General features: G+C 61.4%; 1 protein-coding gene across 1 annotated transcript; it reads left to right on the forward strand.

Moving 5' to 3' along the window:
* The first annotated feature begins 4,466 nt into the window (after positions 1-4,466).
* On the forward strand, positions 4,467-18,768 carry IGSF9 (immunoglobulin superfamily member 9). Its single transcript, XM_032397211.1, has 20 exons — positions 4,467-4,524; positions 4,735-4,923; positions 9,053-9,205; positions 9,885-10,039; positions 10,297-10,414; positions 11,778-11,919; positions 12,017-12,162; positions 12,263-12,405; positions 13,422-13,562; positions 14,069-14,185; positions 14,364-14,514; positions 14,720-14,843; positions 15,069-15,244; positions 15,545-15,795; positions 15,966-16,050; positions 16,150-16,326; positions 16,549-16,591; positions 16,913-17,770; positions 18,023-18,150; positions 18,353-18,768. Exons 1-20 carry the CDS (start codon positions 4,467-4,469, stop codon positions 18,532-18,534), a joined length of 3,537 nt encoding a protein of 1,178 aa, XP_032253102.1. The 3' UTR covers positions 18,535-18,768.
* The last annotated feature ends 1,330 nt before the right edge of the window (positions 18,769-20,098 follow it).

Below are 20,098 nucleotides of genomic sequence, written 5' to 3' on the forward strand. Positions count from 1 at the left end.
GGGAGAGCACAGTGACTTCTAGGGACGGTGAGGCCCGCCCGGTGTGGGGACAAAGGCGGAGGTAAGAAGCGTGTCTGGAGAGGCTGGGCCCCTTGGACGGACTCAGGGCTGTGGGGGCATTCAAGCACGAACGAGACAAGCGCCACACCGTCCTGGACCTACAGCCTCACAGGGACAGAAGACAGGCACGCCCACGGCGAGGGGACAGTCTGTGAGAGACCACACCGGGTGACAGGGCCAGTGCTCCCAGGGGTCAGCAGTGTCCCTGGGACTGACCACATTGTCTGACCTTCTTGTCAGCAAGTTGAAAATACGTGGGCCGGTTGATACTTGGGTTACATGAAATCCTAGTTTGTTGGTTGAACACACTTTCCCAGAGAGTTACAACCACAGATCAGGGACGAATCAGAAGAAAATCTTAATTTTGAGCCTCAGGGACTATTTTTATCAAGTTTCACTTCTGACACAGGTAACAAGTTTCAGGGCTAGGTTCCTGTTCTTTCCCAAAAGCCCATAAGATACTTCAGAATCAGAGCAAAATGACAATAATACAACTCACAAAATAAGCATTCGGGGGGGGGGGAATGACCATATCGTAAACTTTTAAAAATGGAAAGTTATTCTAAATCCCAAGTTTACAAAAAGTTATTTTAACAACCAAACGAAATTAGCTCTTCCTCAAAAAACACTGGAAAGAGCAGAAGTGAACCTTCGGATCAGAGGTGTGCAGATCCCACCTGGGGGGAGGGAGATCTTCCCTGCTGGCTAGTGAGGGGCCACGGGGTAAAGCCTGGCCTGGCTTTCGCACGGTGTCCCCTAACCTGTGCTCCGAACGGTCTCATCACTGCCAGGTAAGTCTGTTACCTGGTCAAGTAATGCGGGAAGCTGCCACTTTGGGAGACTTTGCTGGAGGGATGGTGGGAGAGACCACACCACGGCTCCTGCCTCCCCTCCTTCTCACCCTTTCCCGTCACATTTTCATCTCAGGCTGTGGCAAGAAGCCCCCAGCTGTTCACACCTGGAAGAACTTTCCAGCAGTCTGTCTCTAAGGATGGAATGGATTACTAGGGGGGATGGTGAGCTTCCTGGCCCAGGATGTGGGCCGATGGGGCCAGGGGCCACCTGGAAGGAGGATGTGGCTGGGATCCTGGAGTGGTTCAGTGCATCCTGCAGGGTCTCTCTTGGAAGAAGTTGAGGCCATGATTCCATGAATCAGATGCCTGGGAGGCTCTTTTGGAGTCACAGGAGTTCAGACTGGGGTGAGGGCAGTGCACGGGGAGGACCTGGACAGATATGGCTGCTTAAGCCTGCTGAGGAAGGCATGATGACCCTATATCCCTAAGGGGGCCCCCAGCTCACCAAGGAGAAAGCTCTGAGGGGCAGAAGTGCCAGATATCTTCTGGCCTTAAGTCTCAAAGGAAGTGGGTTTCATGAAGTCCAGGTCGGTGTGCGTTCAGCTCTGCGCAGTCCGAGATGGAAAGGCTGGGGCAAATCCCCATTTTCTCATTAGTAAGGCAGAGCCGTGCCTACTTCCCAGGGTCTCCGCCCGGGGGACCTAAGAGCTACAAAGCCTGCAGTCCAGGGTATGGCACCCTGCAGCGTTCAGGAGGCGATCTTTCCATGCCCCGCGTCGGGATGCCTCTCGTCCTGCCCCCCCGGGCCTGTTTCGCTGGGTCGCTGGCGCTGGGAGCTGCAGCGGGGGCGACTTGGCAGCCTCGGCCCGGGCGCACGGTCCCCTCGGCACCCTGTGGGAGGCGCCGGGGCAGGGCCTGGGAGCTCGCCAGCGCAGACAGGTATTTCCAGTCGGGCTGCCCCAGAGGCGGGTGGGTGGCGGCGGGGGTGGGGCGGGGGAGGCGAGCCCGGGGCCCTCGAGCGGCGCGGATCCCCTGGGGGTCCTGTGGCCGGCCGGGCGCTCCGGCCCCGGCTCGGCGGTGGGCCCCGCGGCTCTCCCCGGCCGAGCGCGGACGGCGGGGCTCGCGGGCGGCTGGCCCGGGACGGGGGCGGGCCGGCTCCGGCCACCGGGGGCCCGGGTCCCGCGCGGCCGCGGCCCCGGCTGGCGCCTGGCGCACGGAGCTCCGCCAGGGGGCGACCCGAGCCCGCGGCCACGCGTCCCGCCCTCCCGAAACTACAACTCCCAGGCCGCTCGGGGGTCGCGGCCGCCCCGCCCCGCTGGTCGGCCCCCTCGGCGGCGGGCGGGGCGCGGCGGTCTCCAGGGCGACGCGGGCGCTAGGGCGCCGGGCGGGAGGCGGGCCCGCCCCCTATTGTGTGGCTGCGGGAGCCGGGCCGCGCGGCGCCGGGCAGGTGAGGGCGGGGGCGCTCCGGGGGCAGGGACGGCGGCCGGCGGGGCTCGGGAGTCCCGGGGGCGCGGAGCAAGCGGGGGCTGGGGCACCGTGGGATTCTTTGGGGAGCAGAACTAGAGTTCTGGGGAGTGAAGTGGGATTTTTGATGGGCGGGTGGTGGGGGGTTCCCCGAGACCCGGAGGCGTCTGGAGGTAACGCGTGCGCGTGCATGCGTGTGTGTGTGTGTGTGTGTCCGCGCGGGCGCGCGTCTGTGCAGGGGGTGGGTCCTGGGGGGTTCCGGAAGGGAGAGTTCAGGGGTCCGGAGCAGGGAATTGGGGTGGGGTATCAGAGGAGTACTGTGGGCTGAGGCTGGAGAATTTTGGGAGGGAGGTTCCGGGGAAGAGGATGGGAGAAGTGGGAGGATGGGGATTCTGGAGGAGACAGGAAGGGAGTTCCTTGAAGCGCGGAGGACCTGGTGCAGTTGGAGATCAGGGGTGGAAACTGGGAATTTGGGGGGGACTGTGAGAAGTAGGGGTAGCTGGAATCGGAGCACTTGCTGGGGAGACCCGACAGGTGAGGACATGGTGGGGGGTGTGGGCAGAGGAGTAGGAAGATGTAGGAAAAGCAGAGGAATTCGGGGAAACCCGGGAGGGAGCTGGGGTTCCTATCCACTTGGAAAATGATGTCAGGGAAGAATGGGAGAGCTGGCTGGGGGCAGAGGGAAGCAAGGGAGAATGTTTGCTGGTGAGTTGTCAGTTCCATACCCGGGGCCCCCAAGTAGAAGCCGGGGTCAGGCTGAGGGACTTGGAGGATGGTTTACGGCCAGTCCAGAACTGGGAGATCTGGAGTGGGGTGGAGACCACAGAGCAAAGTCCAGTTGGGTTTGCGGGGCCCACCCAAGGCAGCCGCACCCCTGCCCCCAGCCCACTGTGATTACCCTAGATGCTCTGGGGCTGGAGCAGCCAGGGTTCCTACCATCCGTGCCCCAGGGCTTACTCTGTACACCCTAGGGACTCGCAGGCTTTTTGGCTTCTGAGTCTTGCCTCTAGGGTTGGGGAAGGGAAAGGCTGGCAAGCCTTGGGCCCCCAGGTCACTGGAGGACAGTGAATGGGAAGCCCTGGGGTAAGGCACCTGGGTCATGGTGGAGGGCTGCCTGGCAGCATCATGAAGGAAAAGTAGTACCAGCTGCCTGCCCATGGACCTGCCCAGACCTGGAGGATGCTGGGGGGGGGGGTGCTTTCCAGCGGGTTGGGGAGGCCGCCCCTCTTCTCCCAGTGCCTGACTCACTTACTGCCCAAGCAGTATTGAGAGCCTGAGTGGAGAAAGAGATGCAAGGTTTCCAGCTTCCAGGGTTCACAGTGGCTGGGGAAATGGGCAAGGAATTGTGCGTGTGGGTTCCCTGGGGGCCGCTTTGTGGGGTTCTGATCCAGGCTTTGCCCTTCACTGGCTCAGTGCCCCTGAGCGAGCCTGTCTGGGATCCTGGGGGTCCTTATTTGTCACTGTGGGGTGGAGGCGCTGTACCGGTTCTACCTTGCAATCTTGTTATTAGCAGCAGGACTAAGGAAGGAGCACAGAGAGGAGGCTGAGCCACGGGGCCTCTTCATCTCCCATTTTCCTGACACATCTTTTTCCAAGTGGATAGGAACCCCAGTTCCATCCCAGCTCAGCTTTCTGAGCACTTAAGTAACCCCGAGTTTCCCTGGAGTTCCTCTGCCTTTCTTAAGATCTTCCTCCTCCTCTGCCCCACCCTCCCCATGTCCTCACCTGTCAGGTCTCCCCACCCAGTGCTCCCGGGCTCTTCCAGCGCTCCCACCCCGGCCCTGGGGGGCCCTTATTCCCTAGGCTGGCAGGATCTCTAGTCTCTGTGCACCTCCCCTACTTATCTGCTCTCCTCTCTCTTCCTTTGCTCTTCTCCTGGCCTTTCTGTAACTGTGGGGTTTCTTCTGGTCCCAAGTATTGGCCAACTCTGTACGTTGCCTTGCATTTTGCATTTAGATCTGGTGGTGCTCCGGGGAGCGGCTTCATCAGGTGTTATGTGAACCAAGTCCTAATCGTCCAGAAGAGTGAGAGCTGAAACCTGCCACCGATCAGAAGGCTTTGTGGGGCTTGCTGGGCTGTGGACACCCCCGGGCCCCTCCATCTGGGCCCCCGTGGATAGGAGGGGCCGGGCGAGCAGGCAGCTGGGCTATGGTTTGGTGCCTCAGTGTGGTCATCCTCAGCCTGATCATCAGCCAGGGGGCTGACGGTGAGCCGGACTCCCTGGGCTCAGGAGCTCCCCACTGGCCTTGGAATGGGGGACATTCCCCAGGAGGGGTAGAGGGGGAATAGGGCTGGTTCTGGAGAAGTGGAGGATTCTCTCAGTCGCTTCACAAAGTCCTGGGGAGCCCTCAGAGCCAGCGAGGAGCGTCCTCTCCCAGCCCTGACTGGGGTCCCTGCTGTCGGCCCCACCCTGCAGGTCGAGGGAAGCCTGAGGCGGTGTCAGTGGTGGGCCAGGCTGGCGAGAGTGCGGTGCTGGGCTGTGACCTGCTGCCCCCGGCTGGCCGGCCCCCCCTGCATGTCATCGAGTGGCTGCGCTTTGGATTCCTGCTTCCGATCTTCATCCAGTTCGGCCTCTACTCTCCCCGCATCGACCCTGATTACGTGGGTAAGACTTGTCCTCAGGTGGGAGGTTGGGAGGTGCTACCGACGCACCAAAGAAGGTGGGCTGGGGGTGGAGGGCAAGACCTCTTCTTTACTGCTCTGCTTCCCCCCCCCCACTGTCTCAAATGCCAGTTGGGAGGTTCTAGGGCTCTCGGGAGTGGGCTGATGGGCAGCAGGGTGGGTGGGTCTGTGACCCGTCTGCTTCTCCAGTGGGGGCTCAGTCTGGTCTGAGTACAGAAGAGCATGTGCGTGGGGAGGCGGGGGTTGGTGAGGGCCAGTTTCCCTAAAGATCAGGGAATGGATGAGGCCAGGCTGGGTTCCTGCTTCAGGTGGCTCCTGTCCGGATTTAAACTAGTGTATAGGCCTCCCAGGGGCCGCCTTCTGCGCCTTCTGCGCCCCCGCTGGCTGGCTCCCTCAGAGGGCTTGGTTTCCTCCTAATCCCAGATGGATCCTTAATCTGAGCGGGTTTTCTGCAGGCCTCAGAGGGCAGTGTGTGGGAGGGCCCAAGGTGGGGGCTGGGGCTCCTGCGCAAGACAGTCTTTGTGCCTTCTTCTTCTGAGGGAAACCCGGGAAAGGCCACCTGGGCAACGTTGGTGGGGGAGGAGACCCCCACCTTTTCCCTCTTGAGTTTGAATCCTGAGAGCAGCCCTAGGATTGGCTGAGCTCTTCCTGAGAGGCAGGCTGAGCTCAGGCAGGTGCCGCCAGAGGAAGAGTTTATTTTCAAACTGGGGGCAGTTGTTGGCAAACAGCCTGGTGGGAGCGTATGTGTCTACACAGGCCCTGTGAGAGCTGATGAAAGCAGGCCCCAATTAGGACAGTGGGGGAAAAACAGCTGTGCCCACCAGCCCTCCCTCCCTGCCTCTGCAGGCTGGCCCGGAGGAGTTTGGGTCCTGGGGCGGAGGCTGGGCCACTACAGAATGTTCCCTGCGTGAGGACGGAGCAGGTGCAGGTGGGGCGGTGGAGGGAGAGGGCTTTTCCTGGGGGATGTGAAACTGTCTCTCCAGCCTCTGTCCTGGCTTGGGATTCCTCCGGCCGACAAGCCACTGGGTGGCTGGGAACTTTGTGACCGGAGGGTTTCCTTTCTCTCTCTTGCTCCTTGGAGCTGCAAGGGCTGTGAGCAGTCACCCCTGGGGCTCTTCCTACCCTGCCCTTTGTGTCCACCCCTGCCCCCAGTCTGGAGCTCCTGGTCTGGCCAGCGCTAGTCTGCGGAGTCAGGGCCCTGGGGGGAGGCCGCCCCCCCCCCCCCCCCCCCCCCCCCCGGGCCGGGGGGGCGGGCCCCGCCCGGGCGGGGGGGGGGGGGGGGGGGGGGGGGCCCCCCCCCCCCCCCCCCGCCCGCGCCCATTAACTCTCTTACTGCCTCCCAGTGTGGAAGGGGCCTCTCAGCCTTTGTGTAGGGGACGGGAACTGCGGTTGCTAGGCAACAGGAGGTGGAGGTTGCTAAGGACAATGCTGTCCTGTCATAAGCCCTCTGGGCAAGGGAAGGAGAGATGGTCCCGGACCCGTGTGTGAGGCCTGTGGCCTAGAATGTGGGAGGGACCGCGCCTGTGACCAAAGCTCCCCATCTTTGAGGACTCCACAATCCATCTGGTGGAGGAGCCGGGATTTACAGACTAGCACAGAGTAGGAAAGAGCGGTATGGACAGGCTGAGAGGGCATCCGGGAGGAAGGCAGCAACTGTCTATCAGGCCCCCGGCACAGAGCCCACACGGGGTGCCTCCGTGGCCCCAGAGCCCAGAGGGATGGCGGCCTTGGCTTACTTACGCCAGCTCCCCAGGTGGGACCTGCTCTTCTAATCCAGGCGCCGGCTTTGGTCTTTGGTCTTTGGTCTTTGACTTTCGTGCTGTCTTTCTCGGGAGTTTGAAGGTAGCCCGCGCGGCAGAAAGTCACGGGTTTTCTCTCTGCCCTGAGTTGTGTGGTTCAAAGCATACAACTTTCTGTTCTGTTCAGAACCCCTGCTCTCTCTAGTCATCTCCCCTTGCTACCCTCCCCATGGTCCCTGGAAGCCCTCAGTATTCCTCTCGCTCGGCGGTCCTTGGAATATCTGGACACGGCAAGCACCATTTTCCTGAACTGTGTGTATGTGAACTGTACATGTACATGAGTGTGGGTTCTCTGCCTTCTGAGAGCTTGAGAGCAGAGTCTGGGTCTCCTGCTCTCTTTACACACCCCTGCATGCGGGAGGTCTGGAGCCCATCAGGCTCTGGCCCTGCGGGTCCTTTCCTCTAAGTGAAATCTTGGGAGGATTAAATATGGTGCTGGTACTTAATGCCCGTGGTCCAGGTTCAGTGCTCAGTCTCCCTTCTCTCTCCTTCCTTCCCTCTAGAACTTGAGGGTCGCCATCGTGAAAAGTTGCTATCTTATGGCACTTTGGAGAGGTCATATGCTGGGCTCTGCAGGGCTCTGTGGCCAGGCCGATTAGGGTGACGGAGGAATCCCGAAGCGGGGCAGAGGGGTGTGATTATGTTAAATATTTACCTGCAAAGTCTAGGCTTATCTCCTGGGTGGGGATTTCAACAGCTAGCCCTTGAGGTACCTAGTCCACACCCATTCTGGAGAATCCACACCCCTGGACCTCATCCTTGGAAGAAGCAAGTCCCTTGCCTAAGGTCACCAGGCCAGCCTGAATGGGATCATTCTCCTCCTCCTCCCTGACAGCACTAGGAGCACTGCAGGCTTTGATTATATTTTGGAAAGATCACCCTAGAGGTAGAAGAGAAGCAGACACACAGTGTCAGAATTTCTAGTATTAGGAAGGGCTGATTAGGGCCTCTGTCTGGATGGTTGGTGTGGGCACGTGGAAGGGACTTGGCTTAGGGCTGCAGTGGTTTTGTGTAACCCCAAAGATTTAGAAAATCTCATCCGTCCGCATCAAAGGTCAAGGTGTGGTGGACTGATGCTTGTAACAGAAGTAACAGAAGGTAGGCTCAAGGCAGGGAGACGACCTAGCGGGCTGTGGAGTAACTCAGGGGAGAGGTGCTATGGGACCACACTAAGGTGAGGATGCTGGAGAAGAAACAGATATTGAGAGGGCAGAATTTTGAAGATTTACTGAACACGTAGGTGTGGGAGATAACGGATAGGAGTCTAGGCGGTCCCAGGTTTCTGGTAGGGCAGCTTGGTGCCTCATGGAGCTGGCCACTGCTGGGGGCAAAGGAGAGGATGTGTTACCAGGCAAGGGGCAGGGTCAAGCTCGAGTCCAGCTTCTGATTTCAAGTGTTGTGCTCATGTGTTTGTTCAACAATATGTGAGCACCTGCTGAGGCCCCGTGTTCCCTGAGCTCCAGCCCGTCCAGATTTGCCTTCCCTCTCTTACAGATGAAACTGAAGCTGTCTAACTTGTCCAAGGGAGTCTCTCTGGCTCCCGAGTGCGGGCCTCTGTCACTAGGCCGCCCTGCCAGGGACACCCGAAGTGGTGTGGGGAGTGTGCTGAGGGATTTGTGGGGGCGGCCTCCGTCTGAGCCTGGTGGTGTGCCGGATGCTGACCGAGGGTGGACATGTGTGTCTGCCTGTGCTGGGCTGTGTGTCTTTGTGAAGCTCCACGTGGCCAGCCAGCCGGGGCCTGGGTGCCCTGGGGCGTGAGGGGATGGGGTGAGGAGGCTGCTGACCTTGCTGCCTGGCTGGGCTGGACTCTGGCCACCCTAAGGCGCTTAGGCCGTTGATAATAGCCCCGACGGATTAGGGGCTTTAGGAGGCGAGGTCTGGGTCCCTGCTCAGGGCCCCAAACACTGCTGAGGTTTCCGGGGACCGTCCTCTGGCAGGAGGAGTACTCTGGGAGCCAGACCTTGCCCCTATAAAGAGTTGTGGGGTGGGGCAGGTCCTGTAAGAATCACGGGGAGACTAAGTGTGGCTCTTAAAGCCCCCTACCCCAAGAGCCCTTGAAGCCCCCTGCGGTTCAGTGGAGTGTCTTGTCCACCCGCTGCCACTCTGGGTTTTTCTTTGCCTAAACTGGGTCCCAGCTGCTGAAAAGCAGAGGTGACCCGGGGCTGAATGGAGGGATCTGCCCTCAGTGACCCCAACCCCACTGTGTCTCTCCGGGCCAGGCCCCACTTGATCAGGGTAACTGGAGGAGACTGGGCCTGTTCTTGAGCTCTGAGAATAACCAGTGTGACCAGAGCCTTGGGGCTCCTCTCCCAGGGCGAATCCGGCTGCAGAAGGGGGCATCTCTCCAGATCGAGGGGCTCCGAGCGGAAGACCAGGGCTGGTACGAGTGCCGAGTTCTCTTTCTGGACCAGCACAGCCCAGAGGACGACTCGGCTAACGGCTCCTGGGTGCACCTCACAGTGAACTGTATGAAGCTGGGAGCAGGTGGTGGAGAAGGGAGGAGAGCAGCAGGATGGGGACCTGTGCCTGGGGGTGGGGTGTGGTTCCCATGCCCCACTCTTGCTGACACCCCTTGTTTGCTGGCTTGCTATCTGCATCTTACCCCTCCCACCCCCACGCCGGCCCTTCCAGTTCTTCAGTCTAAGTCCCAGCTGCCTGCTAGGCTCTGTTCCCGTCTTCCCTGTTCCTGCCTCTCTGGCCAGGAGAGGGGAACGGGACGGGGGCTGTTGGGGACGGGGGCTGTTGGGCCTGGAGTGAGGTAGCTCACTTATATACACAGCATGTTGTTTTTTCAAAACACCTTTTAACCCAGTACCTCATGAATTCTCTCTCAGCCCTAAGAAGGAAGGGATGTCCTAATCATTCCCATTTCATTGTGGAGACTGGATCATGCCACGGATAGGGGCAAAGCAGAGTCTCCCAGAGCAGTGCCAGAGGCCACTAGCTCCCCCCGCCCAGCCCCGGCCCGTGTGCAGCTCCCGTTGCCAGCTCTACAGGCCTGTGCAGAGATGGGCTGGCGCATTCCTCGCTTGGCCCCGAGTGCAGCAGGGTGGCCCTGGGCTGACGGGCTGACCTGCCGCCTTGGCCCTCGGACCCTGCTCTTTGGACTGATATCTGGCACCCCCTGATGCCTCTCTCTCTGCAGCACCCCCTCAATTCCTGGAGACGCCTCCCCAGGTGCTGGAAGTTCGGGAACTGGAGGCTGTGACCCTGCGTTGTGTGGCCCGCGGCAGCCCACAGCCCCGTGTGACTTGGAAGCTCCGAGGACAGGACCTTGGCCAAGGCCAGGGTCAGGTGCAAGTGAGTCCTGGGCTAGGCAGGGGAGTAGTTAGAGTGTGAGGGGCAGGTGGAGGCCTGGGGGCGGGGGTGGGGGTGGTGGCTAGAGGACAGGGGCAAAGGCCATGCTGGGAGACTGGCTTTGCACTGGCTTCCTGGGCCTGGCGTGCTGCCTCCCTCTGCCGGTCAGCCTCGGGAGTGCAGGGTCTGAGGCCGCCCGAGGGAAGGGGCGGGAGGGGAGGGGAGGCACGTGGGACCTTCCTCATCCCCTCCTACCCTAGGTGCAGAATGGGACGCTGTGGATCCGACGGGTGGAGCGAGGCAGCTCCGGAGTCTACACCTGCCAAGCTTCCAGCACCGAGGGCAGCGCCTCCCACGCCACCCAGCTGCTGGTGCTAGGTGCTGTCCGGTGGGGAGGGCTGGGAACCGGGCCTGTGACCTGTGTGACCTGTGGCCGGGGGGGGGGGGGGCACACAGCAGGAGTGGGGACGGGTGTGTGGAGAGAGAGGGAGCTCCCAATGCAGGCTGGTGCTCCAAAACCAGCATCTTAATTTTAAAAGGATCAGTGAATGGACAAGTAGATATTTAGTGCCCAGCAGTGTGGTGTGTGACCCCCCCGGCCCCCAGTTTCCTCGTCTATATATAAGGAGGTTCAGATCTGCATTTTAGGACTATTACAAGAATTTAACCGAGCACAGTGATCAGCACTTAGTAATTCCTGTCCAAGTCCTTCTGAGGAAAGCTGAGCCCCAGGGCCTGGACTCTGCTGCGGGGAAGTCAGAGGACCGAGCCAAGTGTCGCTCTCCTTGGTACTGGGGGTGGGCGAAGTCGGCTGGCGGCCCCAAGGCCCCAAGGAGCCTTGCCTACCCTGCTGACCTTGGGCAGCGCTCCTCACTTCTCGGCCTCTGAGCCTTTATTTCTTCATCTGTGAAGGGGAGACAGTAATTCCTCCCACAGAAGGCGCCGGTGAGGATTGAAAGAGATGGTGCGGCAACGTGCTTACGCCAGCTCGAATCGTTACCTCTTAGGACTGATGCTGGTGCAGCGGGGCCCGGGAGGGGGCGAGGGCAGTGGAGCAGCAGATGGGAGAGACTGTGTGGCCTGGCCAGACTCTGCGGGAAGAGCATTCTGGACGGGGTTCGGAGAGCAGAGGCAGGGCAGTGGAAATGAGGCTGGCACGGGACAGAGCCCGCTGTGCATACTGACCTGAAAGAGTCTCTAATGGTTGGCCAGGCCGGGAGCAGTTGTGAGTTCTTGAGCAGGAGCGTTCTGTGGCCAAAGGGGGCATTTCTGCATGAATGGCCACTGGAGTGGCAGAGATACGGGAGCCGGGGTCAGGGCTTGCTGCAGTATCTTGGGGTAAGGTATTGGGTATCCGCAGTAGGGTAGGACGCACAGAGGTGACTTCAGATGTGACAGATGAGGATGTAAAGGGTAAGTGAGCAGAGAATAAAACCGATTCCCCCCCCCCCCCCACCCCCCCCCACGCACACACTCTGCATGCATGGTGCACGAACACACAGCTTCTAGGCAGGGGAACCTGGGTGAATGGTGGTGTTCCTGGAGGGAAGGGGAGCTGGTCTGGGGGAGAGAAGGAACTTTTCTCACCTACAGGGTTAGGGCCCGTTGCAGCTCCCCGGGGCCCTGTAACAGCCCCTTCTGTATTCCAAGGGCAGATCCGGGAAGAACTGCAGAAATGACCTCAGGGTTCTGGGAGGGCTGTGGGCTGAGGCCCCTCTCTCCTCTTGTGCTCCCCCCACAGGTCCCCCAGTCATCGTGGTGCCCCCCAAGAACAGCACGGTCAATGCCTCCCAGGATGTTTCCCTGGCCTGCCGGGCTGAGGCGTACCCCACCAACCTCACCTATAGCTGGTTCCAGGACAGCATCAATGTATTCCACATTAGGTGGGGCTCTGGGCTGGGTGGGGGACTGGTAGGCAGCCTTTGAGGAGCCCCTCAGCGGAGCAAGCCTGGAGCCCGGCCCACATGTGCCATTTTGCAGCCGCCTGCAGCCCCGAGTGCGGATCCTGGTGGACGGCAGCCTGCGGCTTCAGGCCACCCAGCCCGATGACACGGGCCGCTACACCTGTGTGCCCAGCAACGGCCTCCTGCGCCCACCCTCGGCCTCCGCCTACCTCACGGTGCTCTGTAAGCCTGACCCAGCTCCCTCCCCAGCCTGCTCCCCCTCCCCTGGGCCAGGCTGAGCTCCTGCCCTCCAATCTGCCACTGCTTCCCCCGCCCCCCCCAGACCCAGCCCAGGTGACAGCAATGCCTCCTGAGACACCCCTGCCCATAGGCATGCGGGGGGTGATCCGGTGCCCGGTCCGTGCCAACCCCCCACTGCTCTTTGTCAGCTGGACCAAGGACGGGCAGGCCCTACAGCTGGATAAGGTAGGGGCCTCGGGCCGGGGGAAGGAAGGGCATAGATTGGTGTTCTGGTCAGGACAGCTGGGCTGGGGTTAGCTCTGTGGAATTCAGGTCGGCCACTAGGGACACGCTTCTTCCCTGGGGCTGTGTGGGCTGTTCGGAGAGCAGGAGCACCACATCCGTCCTTAAGGAGGGCACAGCCTGGAGGAGTAGGACAGCGCACATGCTCTGTCGAGTTGGGGGGGGGGTCACAGTGCCTGTGGGGACATGAGGCTACCGAGAAAGCTCGCGGGGCAGGTTGGGGCCAAAAGGGAGCACTGTGGATGCCAAGTGACTATTCCCTCGTTCCCAGGCAATCTTTGTTTGTCTTCAAAGAGTACACGTTCTGCGTGGGCTACCACCGCGTCCTTGAATCCCAGTGCCCCCCAGGGCTTCTGCAATAGGACTCAGTACATTTTTGTTGAACATTAGAAAAAAAAAGTCTGCAGGCAGTTGGAGTCCGTGAAGTTGTCTGAGCAGAGGTGTGATAGTTTTGGAGCTTGGAGCAGGAGTTGAGTCTGTCAGTGAGTGGAGGACAGAGTGGACGCAGGGAGAGGGGTTCAGAGGCTGTTGAGAAGGTCCAGGGGAGAGGTGAGGAGGTCATGGGGGTGGACGGGCTTGACGCCTAGACAAACGCCTTCCCAGAGGACAGAGCTGGTGAGCATTTGGATGGGGGAGTGGGGAGTTAGGAGTCTGTGGTTAGTAGGGACAGTGAGGCCCTTAACACAGCAACAGGGAAAGGAAGGGCTTTGGGGTGGAAGATGCTGACTTTCATCATGGAGTGCTGGAAAGACAGGCGGGGGACACCCCAGCAGGCAAGGAGCCCCCTACCAGGGCTCAGCTCCAGGGGGCGCCCCCAGAAAGAGAAGTGAAGGACTGGAGTTCAGAGAGGGGTCAGGCCTGGAGGAGGAGTCCTCTGCAGGGAGGCGCCTTTCTCCTCCCTCTCCCGCCCCTGCCCAGCTGCTTTGACTAGTGGCCATCTCCTCTCCTCTTCCCTCCAGCTCCCTGGCTGGTCCCAGGGCCCGGAGGGCTCACTGATCATTGCCTTGGGGAATGAGGATGCTCTGGGAGAATACTCCTGCACGCCCTACAACAGTCTCGGCACCGCAGGGCCCTCCCCGGTGACCCGCGTGCTGCTCAAGGTGAGGCTGTGGCCGGGCCAGCAGCACTGGGCCAGGTGGCTGGGGATGCGCCCTGGCTGACGCCGGCCGACCAGGGGGTGGGACAGTCAGCGTGGGGAGGGGCTTCCGAGTCTGTTTCCCACGGTGGGCACAGCCGTAGCTACCAGACGCCGTCCCAGAGGTTTTTGCAGAGATGGTGCTGGGAGGTGGGATGGGAAGCACACACATCCCCAAAGTAAGATACCCCGCCGGTCCAGCTCACTAACCTTGGCCTCTCTGGAGGGGGAGGGGTGAGTAGCAGAGGGGAGGGTGAAAGTTCTGTGGAGGTTTATACATCCCCAGAGAGGCCTCCCAGCCCCCAAGTCCTTGTGCAGCCCCCCATTTCCCTTCAGCCCTGCCAGGGAGCAGAGACTACAGGTAGGGAGATGGGGCCTGAGATGGGGCGTGACCGGAGCCCCCCGAGAGAGGAGTGTGGTCCTTAGATAGCAGGGTGAGAGGCCCCTCCCGATGCCAGATCTGGCTTGCAGGCTCCCCCAGCTTTTCTAGAACGGCCCAAGGAAGAATATTTCCAAGAAGTAGGGCGAGAGCTACTCATCCCCTGCTCAGCCCAAGGAGACCCCCCTCCTGCTATCTCTTGGGCCAAGGTAAGGCTCCCGATCCTGCTCTGCCTGCGTTCACGCCCACTACGCCCCTGCTTCTCCCTGCCCCTGGTCATTCTGTGGGAAGGAGGGGGCGGTCAGGGGCAGGGTGGGGAGGACACTGGAGCTGCCCTTGGTGAGGGGTGGCTGCGTGTGTCCTCAGGGCTGACCAGTGGTTCTGTAGGTGGGCCGGGGGCTGCAGGGCCAGGCCCAGGTAGACAGCAACAGTAGCCTCATCCTGCGGCCACTGACCAAGGAGGCCCATGGGCGCTGGGAGTGCACCGCCAGCAACGTTGTGGCCCGAGTGGCCACCTCCACACATGTCTACGTGCTGGGTTAGTGGCTGGAGGGCCGGCCGGGGGCTAGAGGAAACCGTGTGGGACAGGAGATGGGGGGATTATTTTTGGAGGTCCTCGTGGGCATGGTGGTTGAGGGACGCTGGGATGATAGGTAGAGGTCAGAGGCCCTGGGACTCCCCTCAGCTCTTCACTTTCCCTCAGGGCCCTGACCATCGTCCCTCCCTCAATTCCCCCTCCCCAGGCACCAGCCCCCACGTTGTCACCAACGTGTCCGTGGTGCCTCTGCCCAAGGGTGCTAATGTCTCCTGGGAGCCTGGCTTTGATGGTGGCTATCTGCAGAGATTCAGTGTCTGGTACACCCCGCTGTGAGTGACCTGCCCCCCATTCCATCTGACCCTCTGCCCTTTCCCCCACCCCTCCAGCCCAGCCTTGCCCTAACTCTGCCCTATTTCCAGGGGATCTGAGGTGTTCAGGGCCCAGGTTCTGAGACCCCGGAAGGCTGAGGGGAGGGGACAGGTCAGATCTCTGGACTCCAGACCTTCCTGGCCCTTCTAGTTCATGAGGTGCCCCCATTTCCTCCTGTCCTCCAGGGCCAAGCGTCCTGACAGAACCCACCATGACTGGGTGTCCCTGGCAGTGCCTGTGGGGTCTGCTTACCTCCTCGTGCCAGGGCTGCAGCCCCATACCCAGTACCAGTTCAGCGTCCTAGCTCAGAACAAGCTGGGGAGTGGGCCCTTCAGCGAGATCGTCTTGTCTGCCCCTGAAGGTGAGAGACCTCTGCCCCGAGAGCAGCTGCCAGGGTGGGAAAGGACTGGTAGGGAAAACCCGGATGTGGGACGACCTGGGTGGGAGGGGTCAGAGGTGCTGGGCGGCTTGGGGTCCACAGGAGTTTGTGGAACAAGATTCAGATTCGTCTTTAGGGGCTCTGGGAGAATGGTTGGGTACGGAGGTGGGGGCAGGGGTGGTGGTGAGAGGGGTTGGAGGGCTGGCATGTGGTGGAATGGTCAGGGGACAGGGGAAGGGCACTGGGAGCCCTATCTCCATCATGCCTATCCGTCCTGTTCAGGGCTTCCCACCACACCAGCTGCCCCCAGGCTTCCGCCGACTGAGATGCCACCTCCCCTGTCACCTCCCCGAGGCCTGGTGGCAGTGAGGACACCCCGGGGGGTGCTCCTGCATTGGGATCCCCCGGAACTGGTCCCTGAGACGCTGGATGGCTATGTCCTGGAGGGACGGCAAGACTCCCAGGGCTGGGAGGTGCTAGACCGGGCCGTGGCAGGCACGGAAATGCAGCTGCTGGTGCCAGGACTCATCAAGGTGTGTGGGGGAGGCAGGCACAGGGAGCTTCCTCCTCTCGGCTGTCCAGGCCCCAGCTCCAGCCCCCAAACCTCAGCTTCCCACCCTAACCTCCCAACTGCAGTCTTTCTGAATGGGGCTGGGGTGGGCGGCGCTGGCCCCTGACCCCCTTCCTGGACCCCCGCCCCCAGGACGTTCTGTACGAGTTCCGCCTTGTGGCCCTCGCGGGTAGCTATGTCAGCGATCCCAGCAATACGGCCAACGTCTCCACTTCCGGTGAGAACCGGGCGGGAGGGCAGAGCGCTGGGCACGGGGGGCTCCAAGCCCACTGTCGCGGGCACCGACCCCCTCCCCCCCTCGTGGCCCCTCGCCCAGGCCTGGAGGTCTACCCCTCGCGCACACAGCTGCCGGGCCTCCTGCCCCAGCCGGTCCTGGCCGGCGTGGTGGGCGGGGTCTGCTTCCTGGGCGTGGCTGTCCTCGTGAGCATCCTGGCCGCCTGCCTGACCAACCGGCGCAGGGCAGCCCGCCGCCGCCGCAAGCGCCTCCGCCAAGGTAGGCCCCTGAGGCCGCGCCCCGCCCTCCCTAGGCCCCGCCCACCGGGGGTGGAAGGCCCCACCCCCAGGCCCCTCTGCGCGCGGCCAGGTGCGTCCTGTCCTCCTGCACGGTCCCCGGGGCGGGAGGGCTTGCCAGCGGGTGATGGCTGAGCCTCAGCGCCCTGGGCCCTGGAGGGCCTGAGTTTTGCCGGTGTCCTCTCTGGTTCTCCTGCCCGAACAGATGCGCCCCTTATCTTCTCTCCGCCCGGGAAGTCAGCTCCACAGTAAGTCTCTCCACCTCCTCGGCCTCCTTCTGCCTGCCCTCTGCGCCCACTATCTCGGCTCCCGTGGTGGTGCCTTGGGGTGGGCTGGGAGGGGCGGAACAGAATGAGAACGAGGTGAGGGTGGGAGTGCAGAGACCCCAGCTTGGGGCCTGTCCACTGTTGCCTCTGCCTCTCCTCCACCTCTCCACCACGTGGGTCCTTGTCTCCGGTACTCTCCCTAGCTGTGCTCTGTTGTGCAGCAAACCTCTCAAGGCCTGATGCTGGTTCCTGGGAGGGGGACTGGCCCCCTGCCACAGAGCCTGATCTCTTGTCCTTCCCCAGCTCTGCTCCGGGCTCGGGCAGCCCCGATAGTGTGGCGAAGCTGAAGCTCCAGGGTTCCCCAGTCCCCAGCCTGCGCCAGAGTCTGCTCTGGGGGGAGCCTGCTGGCCCCCCCAGCCCCACTCCAGATCCTCTGCCTAGTCGGGGGCCCTTACCCCTGGAGCCCATTTGCCGGGGACCAGATGGCCGCTTTGTGATGGGACCCAACGTGGGGAGCCCCCAAGAAAGGTCAGGCTCTGAGCGAGCTGAACCTCGGACCCCCGCCCAGCACCAGGCCAGGTCCTATGACTGCAGCAGCAGCCCCAGTGGGATGCCCCAGCCCCTCTGCATTGCAGACATCAGCCCTGTGGGGCCCCCTCCCGCAGCCCCACCTAGCCCTCTGCCTGGTCCAGGACCCTTGCTCCAGTACCTGAGCCTGCCCTTCTTCCGGGAGATGAATGTGGATGGGGACTGGCCCCCTTTCGAGGAGCCCGCTCCTGCTCCACCCCCCGATTACATGGATACCCGGCCCTGCCCCACCTCCTCTCTCCTTCACCCCCTGGACTCCGACAAGGTGTCCCCCAGGGCAGCGCTTCCTGGGGCTGTGACGGGGGCCGGGGCCACCCCAGAGCCCCTGTACACAGCACTGGCTGACTGGACGCTGAGGGACCGGCTGCTGCCAAGCCTTCTCCCTGCCGCCCCTCGGGGCAGCCTCACCAGCCAGAGCAGCGGGCGGGGCAGCGCCTCGTTCCTTCGGCCCCCCTCTACGGCCCCCTCTGCAGGAGGCAGCTACCTCAGCCCTGCTCCGGGAGACACCAGCAGCTGGGCCAGTGGCCCTGAGAGGTGGCCCCGGAGGGAGCATGTGGTGACAGTCAGCAAGAGGTGAGGACAGTCCCTGCTCATCCCTGCCCAGGCTCCAGTTCCTGCCCAGACTTCCCCTAATGCCCTGTGCCTTCCGGGCTCCACCCCCACCCTGGGACCAGGAGAACTTATCTCCTGTTAGAAGCTTTTGCTGAGGTCCAGGGATCTTCAGGGGACGCATGGCCCCACCTGAGCTTGGGGACTCTGGGCTGGGGCTTTTTTGGTCACCTTCAGTTCCTCCATCCAATACGGGACATTTGTCCCTTTTAACAGGAGGAACACGTCTGTGGATGAGAACTACGAGTGGGACTCAGAGTTTCCTGGGGACATGGAATTGCTGGAGACTCTGCACCTGGGCTTGGCTGGCCCTCGCCCCCGACCTGAAGCTGAGCCAGAGCTAGGTGTGAGAGCCCTCCAGAGAGGCTGTGTGGCCTTGCTGTTCCACGTCTTGCCCATCTGGTCCCCGTCTGGTCCCAGTCGGGCCCCGTGCCCTAGGCTTGCTCCCACTCCTGTGCCTCATCTGCACTGGCTGGGCCTGGGCGGCTTCGTGGTGCCAACGACCCTCAGACCTCTCCCTGTCCTTGTCCTGCCCTCCCCTTGCAGATGTGAAGACTCTGGAGGAGGGCGGCCTTCCGAGCGTGGCCCATGCCCCGGGCCCTGAAGCCCGCTGCGCTGCCCTCCGGGAGGAGTTCTTGGCTTTCCGGCGCCGCCGAGATGCCACTAGGGCCCGGTTACTGGTCTACAGACAGCCAGTCCCCCATCCTGAACAGGCCACTCTGCTGTGAAGGCTGGGTGAAGGCACACAGGCCCTGCACGCGAGGGCCCCACAAGACCCAGCTCTGGCCGGGGACACTGCTTCTGCCCCACTTTGGTGCCCAGGCACAGCCCCTGATGGTGGGCAGGGGTGGGCTAGGTATGAGATGTCTGCTGGGCCCCTAGAGCCTGGGGACTGGAACAGGGATCTTAGGTCTGCCCGTGTGTGTGCGTGTGTGTGTGTGTGTTGATGGTGATGGTGTTTGTGGTGTGGGTGAGGTTTTTTACAGGTGAATAAAGAAAGTCTGAAAAATGTTTGTGTGTCTTCTGCCTTTGAATCTGAGAGGGAGGTAGGAGAATCCCTGAACCCTTAAAAAGGAGGGGACTCTTCCTGAATGAACAGAGGTTCATTCAACATTCTTGTAGAAAGCATTTATTGAGTGCCTACTGAGGTCAGCTACTAAGACCAGCCATTGAGTTAGATGCTGAGAAAACAAAGTTCACTAAGTCAAGCCTTTGCCCTTGGCAAGTTCCTTCTAGTCCGTGAAGCAGACAAAGGGACAGTTACAGTGTGATGTGATAAGTTCTGTGATAAAGCTATGTGTTGCATAGTGGTCGCACAAAGGAAGGCGTCAACAATGAGTGCTTACAGCATGTGCTGGGACAGTGCTACCTATGGGGGGTCCTCATGGAGTGGGAGTAACAGCAATAGCGAGCAGCTGAGCCCCCACTTTCTCGGCGGCGCCGGAAAGCCAAGAACTCCTCCCGGAGGGCAGCGCAGCGGGCTTCAGGGCCCGGAGCATGGGCCACGCTGGGAACATGCTCATGGGACGACTTTAAGCTCCTTACACGCTATTTTCCACCACTCTGAGGTAGGTAGAATGCCGGGCTCCATTTCCTAGACTGGGGAACTAAAGCATAGAGGTTTTAGGAATTTGTTCAGAGGTCACACAGCAGGTACGGAGTAGGGTAGGTCAGAAGTTGGTCAAAAGAGGGAAAGCACCCCAGGCAGAAGGCACAGAGGAGTGAAAACACTTGGTCTCCCAGGGACTCACTTGGCACTGGATTATAAGATTGGGGAAGAGGGGATGGCGAGGTGGAGGGAGGACACTGGTGGTTGATGTCCCTGGAAACCAAGCTAAACGGGTAGCTTCTACCAAACAGGAAGAACCCCACTGTCTGATGAAGGCAGGGACTCCACCCGAGGGGCACAGCTCAGGAGAAACCTGAAGAGGGGCGCTCCTTCAACCCCTAAACTATGCTCCCCTCCACCCTCAGACACAGAACTGCCGACCTCCTTCTCTCCTGAGGCCTCCTCTTCTGATCCCTCCAGGATTAAGAGACGCCAGGTCAGGGAGGAGGAGACTAAGGGGAGAGAAGTCAGATCTGAACCCTGGGTCCCAAGGCTGATCACACCTCTTGAGCCCTGGGCAAAGAGTGACCTCACTGTGAGTTCCTGCCCAGGCCTGAAGAAGGCGAGAGCAGGAGCACGTGTGGGTACTGCCCTGGCCTGCAGCCCTAGTACTGTCACACCCAGTCACTTGGGGGGCGGGGAGGGTCCTCCTGCGCTTCCGTTTACCTAACCACCCTTTTTAA

This window comes from Phoca vitulina, unplaced genomic scaffold (genome assembly GCF_004348235.1).
Source record: "Phoca vitulina isolate PV1807 unplaced genomic scaffold, GSC_HSeal_1.0 scaffold97, whole genome shotgun sequence".
Lineage (NCBI taxonomy): Eukaryota > Metazoa > Chordata > Mammalia > Carnivora > Phocidae > Phoca > Phoca vitulina.

Bases quoted from the DNA above. Each gene is read 5' to 3' on its own strand.
- IGSF9 (XM_032397211.1), top strand. From the start codon at position 4,467: ATGGTTTGGTGCCTCAGTGTGGTCATCCTCAGCCTGATCATCAGCCAG. The intron at 12,163-12,262 runs GTAAGCCTGACC...CGCCCCCCCCAG, and splicing joins CGCCTACCTCACGGTGCTCT to ACCCAGCCCAGGTGACAGCA. The intron at 17,771-18,022 runs GTGAGGACAGTC...CCCTTTTAACAG, and splicing joins GTGGTGACAGTCAGCAAGAG to GAGGAACACGTCTGTGGATG.